The sequence below is a fragment of the Humulus lupulus genome, chromosome 8, assembly GCF_963169125.1.
Source record: "Humulus lupulus chromosome 8, drHumLupu1.1, whole genome shotgun sequence".
Lineage (NCBI taxonomy): Eukaryota > Viridiplantae > Streptophyta > Magnoliopsida > Rosales > Cannabaceae > Humulus > Humulus lupulus.
In genome coordinates, this window is record NC_084800.1 from 53,962,607 (window position 1) to 53,971,867 (window position 9,261).

Genomic DNA, 9,261 nt, shown 5'->3' on the forward strand with positions numbered 1-9,261 from the left:
CACTTCACTTGTTGCAAGTCTCTTAATGAGGAACATATTAGTATTTCAATTTTATGAAAATTTCAATGAAATATCACTTTCTTATCCCAAAACTATACGAGTATCCCCTTGAATTAACAGTAGCCAAAAGCAAAGCACGGTCACTATCCGAGTGGGCGGTGGCCGTACGTTTTGTCCCCGGTTAATACCCGTTAGCAGGTAACACACGGAAATTAAATTCCACAGTCACACATAAATAAAAATTAAATAAAAAGAAGTGCAACCCCACCATTATAGCCAATTAGCTAGCCAAAAAGAAACAATACAGACAAACCATCAGTTTCTCCACTCAAAAACCCCTCCTAACTCCTCACTTCTCACTCTCCGAACCACCACCACCACCGCCATTATTTCCGACAGAAGGTTCTTTATATTTATTTATTCAAGAAAAGAAAAGTGAAAAACACTTCGAAATCTGTTCTTATTTTTGCTCGCCTTACTTTACTCTGAGCCAATATCCGTGTGCCATTATTGAGATGGTTTGAACAAGAAAGGTAGTAATAGTAATAGTTGTGCCTCGTTTGAAGTGCCCTTTCAAAATCGCTTCCGGTGGAGTCTATCTCAATCAGTTAACGAAAACCAACGGTGCTGATTATACTACTCGCCTAAAGAAAAAGCCCATTACCATTCCCTCTTGTGATCTGTTTCAGTTGCCGATTCTCTCTCTGTTCTTGTTTCAATACAGGTATTTTTGCTCTTCGATTTAGGAATCTGAATTCATAATTATTTTTGTTTTATTTCATTTTTTTCATTCTAATAATGTCAATGTGTGTTTTTCTCTATATTTATTATTATTTTTTCTGGGTTGGAGCAGAGGCGGGTTTGATAAGAACGAAAATGTTGACATGCATAGCTCGTCCGAAGAAACTCGGGGATGACTCGCTGAGTCAACCCGAGGAATCGGATTCCACTAACATCCCCAACAATAAACAGCAAGCGGCGATCAAATCAATCACATCTCAGGTACTACTACCACTACTGTCTTTTGGGTTTCGAACGAAACATGGAGTATGTGTCCCTGTTTCATTATTGATTTTTTTATTTATTTATTTTTGGGAATTTTCAGCTCAAGGATATGGCGTTGAAGGCCTCGGGAGCTTACAGGCACTGCAACCCGTGCACCGGTCCGGTGACAGCCCAGGGTCGAGTGAGAAGCAACGCCGAGTCCGATGCCGACTCGGACCGGTTCCGATGGTCATACCGACGGACAGGGAGCTCGAGCTCGACGACGCCCAAGACTTGGGGAAAAGAAATGGAGTTGAGGCTTAAGGGGATCTCAAGTTCGAGTGGCGAAGGGACGCCGAATTCGGCTAGTGGGCGGAGAGTGGAGCCGCCGATCGTATTCGTCGAGGAGAGCGAGCCCAAGGAGTGGGTGGCCCAGGTGGAGCCCGGTGTTCTCATCACCTTTGTTTCGCTTCCGCGTGGCGGGAACGATCTGAAGCGAATACGGTTCAGGTACGCCCTCTCTCTCCTATTTTTTTGTTTTTTATTTTTAGCCGCAATCTACGGACAATATTTGATCATGCGTCATCATGCATTTCCGACATTTTGATCCGACGGTGATCGTGACTTTCTATGAAAAAAGTCACGCTCTGTTCAACTTCACTGTTTCTATAATATGCCCAAAAAAGAAGACATCTTAATATGATGACGGTCGCAGTGAATTGTACACGTCACTAGCTAAATATTCGGTGGTTGGTGTCTGCATATTTACAATTTTATACTTATTTATTTATATCACGTTTAGTTCGGTAGACAGTGTTTGGATGCTCTTATTTTTTTGGCTCATTAAACTTTCCCGAATTGCATCACTGAAAATGGGTTACATTTTAGAACTGTTTTCTAGCTTTTAATAAAATCTAAAGTAGATGTGTTTATTAGTCATTTGAGTTTGACCTGGGTGGAGCCAACAAAACTTTAATCAATGATTGAAAATTCAATCATAATGTTTTTATTTATTTATATTCAAGGGAAGAACACTTGAATTTATTATGATAAGAGGAGCATCCAAACACTACCTTCAGACCCTCCATATTCGTAGCTTCGTACGAAGAATTTTCCTTTAGGTGAAGAGGGGCCTACTTAACATAGTAATTCTCACGCCTCCTCATTAAAAGCAAACCCATGAAAAAATATATATAACATAAAAAAAATAAAGTCCAAAAAGAAAAAACTCACTGTGTCAAATGAAGTAGTGGTGGGGCAGTTTTGATTGCGTTGGTGGGCTTTTTCACTGAGTATTGTCGAAGTGTCGGGAGAAGGGTCTTCCCTTTCTTTTTCAATTCCCTTCACGCCTGCCTGATTCTCCGTGGCCTTGTCTTCTTATATGACCATTCAACTTTATCTATTAACCGGTAGACAAAGCCAGTAAATACTGCCATGCCAAAACTATAAAGAAGACAAAATATGAAAACGTTCATCATCTTTATGTTGGGTTACAAAATTGAGGCAAGGCTTACGAAGACTCACAGTCATGGACTTATGATGTGCCTCTTGTTTCTTTTACTGTTGGAGACAGTAGCAAAATGAGCATTAATTGATACATGTTGTTTTTATCGACATATATGACTAGTGTTCAAGTCCAACCAATGAAAGCTTTGTTGGGTCTTAGATAAATTGCTTCTCTATCACTTTCAATTGGACACTGAATCGACAACCAATTATCTCAGCTATTTTTCTTTTCTATTTCGTGTTTATATTTTGTTGGTTGGTTGGTCTTGTAAATTAAAAGGGTTTGTTACTATTGGACCCCACTAATGCTTGATGACTATATCACCGCTAGTTAAGTCTTTTTTTTAAGGACTAGTTAAGTCAATTTTATAGCACCGCTTTATTCCATGCACCGAATGGTAGGTTTTTTTTTCTTTTTCATTTTTTATTATCACTAATGTCTTTGGTCAAAAAGAATTGTGTACTTAAGTTAGTGCTTTGAGTGCGATTAAGTTGGTGGCCGAACTCATTAAAGAACTTTAAATGATATAATGATATTATATATGAGGTTTTTGAGCAAACCCATGTGAACTAGGAACTTACTCAAGGATTGTCCTACGGAACTATGCAATCACTACCTAAATAAAGGATCAATTACCTTGCGTGTGACACATTGCAATTTCCGTATGGTGCATTTTTAAACTGCTTTGCTTTCATCAAATAGTAGCACCTGAAATTTTTTTTCGCGCTTGTAACTCCCATGTAATTATTTTTTTAATTAACTTTTGTTTTATTTTCTCTGATTAGCCGAGAGATGTTTAACAAATGGCAAGCTCAAAGATGGTGGGCAGAGAACTATGACAAGGTTATGGAACTTTACAATGTTCAAAGGTTTAATCGTCATGCTTTCCCTCTTCCAACTCCACCTAGATCTGAAGATGAGGTGAGCTTGAATCTGGTCATATAACACGGACATGAGTCACATAAGTGGCTGTTTTCTGCCCCCATTGTCATCGAGGAGATTACTTGTATAAGCTGTGTTAAACATGTATTCATTCAATAATTTACATTGGACCTAACATATGATTGTTGGAGAAAAACTGTCAATTTGTCTTTTAAGTGTAAAAATTAGAGAATGAATCTTAACTACACAAACTTATTTTTAAATTTACTTTTTTTCATGTTTATGTACTATAATATCATTTTCCTGTGTTTACAGAGCTCAAAAATGGAATCTGCAGAGGCTAGTCCTGTAACACCACCACTAACCAAAGAGCGGTTACCTCGTAACTTATACCGTCCAACAGGGATGACTATGGGCTACTCATCTTCAGATTCATTTGAACAACACTCAATGCAGTCCCGCCATTTCAATGATTCAGGTGGTGTTAATTCCACACCGAAACTCTCAAGCATCAGTGGGGCTAAGACAGAGACATCGTCCATGGATGCTTCTATGAGAAGTAGTTCATCAAGAGATGCAGATCGTTCAGGCGAGCTATCCATTAGCAATGCTAGTGATCTAGAGGCTGAATGGGTTGAACAGGATGAGCCAGGGGTTTACATCACAATCAGAGCATTGCCAGGTGGCAAGCGAGAGCTTAGACGAGTCAGATTCAGGTAATATTCTTGCTGCTATAAGATTCAATTTTGAAGTTCTTAGAAATTATACTTGGTTAAAAAAAACTATTGAGCTCGTGCATCGTAGTGCCTAGAATGAATAGCATTCTAGACGAACATTTTATGAAGTTCACAAGTAAACAATTTAATCGACAGCTCCGTTTAATGGTCATTAGCACATATGATATGTAGCTTGCTAGCTGGAAAAGCACATTTGCCAATAAAGATATTGTCAAAGTCTAATAGACAGTCAAAATAATTCATATCCTCCACTCTTTCAGTCAAATTTCATTTCATAAGTATGTACAGAAAACTTGTGACATTAATTCTACCATACAGCCGCAGTTAGTACAAGCTGTGATTCTGTCAAGGGTACTTTTCTAAAGGACTTGATTTAACCATTTGAATAGTAGTTCCATCTTTAAACCTGGGATTTGTCGCTGGTTCATTTTCAAACCTCCTTATGCTTTGGTTTCGTAGGTTGAGCATGATATGAATCTGGGTAATATAGCACTTAAAAAGTAGAAGCTTTCTCGTTTTTTTTAATAATATTCTCAGGATGTCTAGGATAATCTCCGACATATTAACTCTCCCTTTCCCTTGTTAAAAAAAAAAAAAAGAAAACTCTCCCATTACGATTCTTTTCATTGTGCTCCCGAAGCTTTTGGGGACATTATAAATCATCCTGTTCTGCCTTCGATTTAACTTCAAGCTGAATGCCCTTGCGTGGCTTTAAAGCTTAGTTTCTATTCAGCTTCATACTAATGATGGTTTGAATTGTGAACCATAAGAAACATTGTTTCAACTACAAACATGACATCATTATTAGTATTGCTCAAGTTGATGAAGCTGTTTCCTCACATTCCTTACACAATTGCGTGATTAATCTGAAATAAGCTTCTAGTTTATCATAATTATTTAGGAATTGTCTTTGAAACTGATCTTGGTTGATCTTTATCCACCTCAAATGCAGTCGAGAAAAATTCGGAGAGATGCATGCGAGATTATGGTGGGAAGAGAATCGAGCAAGGATACATGAACAATACTTGTGATCAATTGAAGGTGGGGTGGGGGTCAGCTGCTGGTGCCATCATCCAGAGTCTGAAGGTGTTGGTTTATTTAAATTTTGTTTATCTTATTTGTTTCGCCATACTACTAAAAAAGCCTTGTCTATAGAATCAAAATGGTGCTGCTGGCGCCTCTGGATGTTCAAAGTGTTGCTGAGCAGCATACACCACCTGAAATCAAGTTGCAAGGTGACTGTATGTTGTTGATCCAGATCTTCTTTCTCATAGGATATGGGGTAATAGACTTTTAATTTCCCCACTCTTTCTTTTTTTCTTCTTTTTATTCTTATTAAGCTATTGGTGGGTGAAGAGCATCTTTGTATTTGAATTTCAAAGTTGACATGTCAATACCAGTGAAGAAAATATTCTCTTTCTTTCTTTATGCTGCTATAACTTTTTCCATAGTAAAGCATCAACAGCTTTTCCCTAAAGCAATATAGCTCCGTGCAGTAATAAACTCATTCCATTTAGTAATAAAATTAGTTCACATTGGGGGAAGAATTGGTGGTCTATTATCTATAAGAGACTTTGTTTATTTCGAATTTATTCCAAAGAAAGAAAAAATTAATAATAATGGTTACTTTCAATTTCAGTCCCAAATTTATGCCGGGCTTTTACTATCTATTTTATGAAAAATAATTTACCTAAAATTAATAAATATTTACTAAAACCTTAAAATCTAAAATAAATATCATATTAATCACTCTATCCAATTAATTACCTACCATAAATAACCAACTTATTTCCTTTAACAATAATTAAACCACCCACTTAAATATATAATAAAAAAATAGGCTTTTTCTATATAGGAAAATAACTTCATTAAGGCAACAGCCAAACAAATAAGAAAAAGAGAAGCTAATCCAAATGCCAAATACAAGCTGGTAATCCCGGCCACCAAAATTACGAGGAATCCAACAGTTTTTACATCACCTGCGAAACAAATAATCGATTGGATCATTAGTATCTTCACAACAAAATTATGATTTGTTCATTGAAAAAAAATTCTGATCAAGATTGATGTATTAAGAACAAACCAAAATTCAATAACAACTAACCCAAAGTAATAATAATAATTACAATAACCCCATAAAACTACTACTACAAAATTGGACTTTATCTACAGTCGTTTTAGTTAATATTCTGCAGTTTTGTTGGAGCAATAGGAAAAAGTCCACGAAAAAATGTCCGTGAAACCTTTTTATATATATATATATATATGCAATTATTTTTTTTATTTCTTTTCATATATAATTATTTTTTATTTTGAATTAAATATTTTTTTTAATACCAATAGAATTATATTAATAATACTATATTGAGTAGGATCTTGGGCTTTATAAAGAAAATATATATATTATATTCAATATTAAATTATATTTAAATTTTTTAATATACAAACATAATGTATCAATTAAAATTAAAAAAAAACATTCATATATCATTTCTAATTAAATAATGTCATTTATATATACATAAGTAATTTAGTATATATACAATAAAAAAAATAAGGACATGTGAATCAAGTTACACATAAGAAAAATTAGACTTGATAATCGCTTTGTAGTGGAAGTAGGATGGTTATCCTTGACACTAAATATATTTTGGTCAAATCACTACAAAATTGACAAGTAAATATAAATTAGATGATTAAATATTGTATATAGTTTTTCTAAAACAAAAAAAAAACTATAAAAAGTAACACACTTTATTCTTGAGAACTTCTGTTGGATTTGGTGCATTTACAAGTTCATAAATATCTCTTAATATATAAAAATCATATTCATGACTTTCAGTTCAGATTGTCTTTGACAAGAACCTCTCGTCAGATTTGTAAATTGTCCAGTGTATTCATTTCCCAAACTTTGTGTATATGTTTTACAAAAATTAAAATAAGTTATCTATATATTATAATCTTGATTCTAAAAAAATTAACATTGAATATATTAAAATTGAAAAACTTACTTTTTCATAACATCATTTATTACATTTACATAACATATAAAACATGTTCAATCAATATAGTAATCTTAAAAAAATTTAGCAGAGTTCCCTATGTTTTTATAGCATATCTCAAAATACAAGTATATATAAGTTCATTTAAATAAGCACAACAATCAACATGCATAATTTTGTCCATAAACCATCGCAATTCGCAGAACCTACTTCAGTAAGACACACATGTTCTCAACCTTCTAATATCTCCGCAACATACAATTTTATCTCATAACCTACTTCACTACGGATGAATTTCTAATATATTCAAACTCCTATAACAATAATTTGTATAATATAAAAAAGAGAAATAAACATTAAGTAGTAATTATTACTCACCTTCAAAATTAATCTTCAACAAAAGCACAACACGATAAATTCTAGCAAGTAAATATATTTCCTACAATAAAAGTTTAAACGATAATGAGTAAAAATTGTAAACTATATGTATGATTTCATAATATGATAATTGATATGATTTAGACTATTCAAAGTTACTTATTAAATTAAAACAAGTAAACTCAAATTTTAACTAGTCTTAAACTAGTAACATTCTAATCAATACTACTAAAATTTTATTTGCTAAACCATAATTTCAAAATTATTAATAAATTAATAATAAATTCGAATTCTTAAAATAATTAACAAAAATTAACTTAAAAATCAATATATGTTTCAATAATGAAGAACACACTCATAATTAATCTTAACAATATTAAAAAATATATATATACATTGTGTAAATAATATAAAAAAATACCAAAAATCCAAAATATTAAAAAAAAAACAAAGTCAAGTGTAAGTGATCTATACCTATTTTGAAGCTTGAAAATGTCTTATAATCCTCCACAAACGTTAAAAAAGTTCAAAAAATGCAAAATAAATCAACCTATAAAACATATATTAAAACACATTAAAAACAATCTCTTCATTTTTGCCCTAAAACTTTAAAATAAATCAATTTTATGAACATATACATGATTTAGGCAGTAATAGTGTGTTGGGTTTTATGCCCTTATAAAACCATGTCGGACATGTAGCACGATTTCATATTATCAATAAAAGTAGTAGAAATCATTTAGTTTGACAACCGTGTTGCTTGCTTGTTTTATTACATGATTATTGAAATAATACAAACATTTATAAAATCCCGAACATATGGATAGTTACAATTATAGTGACTAGGTCACAGTGGATTATAGTTGTAATTATATGTTCAAAAGAACGAGTCCTACGATTAGATCAGTGCATTGGATTTTCACTGATTATGCAATCTACGATATAATCTACTTACACATTCAGGGTGTGATGTCTTGTCCAAGGCATCGACCAAGTAGATAAGATCGGATGTATTTAGTTACATCGGACTAGGACCGATATTGATTATTGATTGATAAATAAGTATCGTTGTTATCAAATATAATCAATGTCACAACGTTGACCATATATTAAGTCGATCTTAATTCTGAGTGATAATATTCTACTAATTATATTATTTAAATCTTTTGACTTGTTCATTACCAGCTTACCCTACGGTCTAGCCCATACTTACATCTTGGAGATTTATTAGTGTAATTGAGTGGGAGTATTATTCATAGATACGAAATCTATAACTTCTGTATGAGAAGTAAAAAGATGATTTCCTTAATTGCTTTGTTCAAAAGGTTAAATGATTGAGATCTCATTTCTGTGATTAAGTTCACGGAAATATCATTTATAAGGAACTTAGTGGGAGTTAAGGATAAAATACTGATGAGGGGTAAAACGGTAATTTGCACCCAGCTCGTTAGTAAGTCATCGATAGAGGATTGACTGATTGTAATGGTTATAACAATGGATAACGTATTTATGGTTTTGAAAATACGTTCTATGAATTCAAGAGTTCAATTCCGAGTCTATAGTGGAGTCACGAGGAATTAATAAGGTAGTGAAATTATTCGTAAATAAATTCACGGTAACTTGTTGGAGCTTGATTTCATGGATCCATGGTCCCCGCATCACCTTTGAGTAAATCATCTAGAATGTCTCAATTAATTGATTTAATTATCAATTAGGATTTTTAAAAGTTGACTAGGTCAATTTTGGAAAATTTACAGAGATATGAGATTTA

At 33.2% G+C, this 9,261-nt stretch overlaps 1 protein-coding gene across 1 annotated transcript; it reads left to right on the top strand.

Moving 5' to 3' along the window:
- Window positions 1-209: 209 nt before the first annotated feature.
- Window positions 210-5,530, top strand: LOC133797271 (protein Brevis radix-like 4). Its single transcript, XM_062235128.1, has 6 exons — window positions 210-724; window positions 854-1,002; window positions 1,106-1,494; window positions 3,277-3,412; window positions 3,689-4,089; window positions 5,063-5,530. The coding sequence occupies exons 2-6, from the start codon at window positions 877-879 to the stop codon at window positions 5,139-5,141; spliced, it is 1,131 nt and encodes a 376-aa protein (XP_062091112.1). The 5' UTR covers window positions 210-724; window positions 854-876; the 3' UTR covers window positions 5,142-5,530.
- Window positions 5,531-9,261: the final 3,731 nt, after the last annotated feature.

Bases quoted from the DNA above. Each gene is read 5' to 3' on its own strand.
- LOC133797271 (XM_062235128.1), top strand. From the start codon at position 877: ATGTTGACATGCATAGCTCGTCCGAAGAAACTCGGGGATGACTCGCTG. The intron at 1,495-3,276 runs GTACGCCCTCTC...TTCTCTGATTAG, and splicing joins CTGAAGCGAATACGGTTCAG to CCGAGAGATGTTTAACAAAT. The intron at 4,090-5,062 runs GTAATATTCTTG...CCTCAAATGCAG, and splicing joins CTTAGACGAGTCAGATTCAG to TCGAGAAAAATTCGGAGAGA.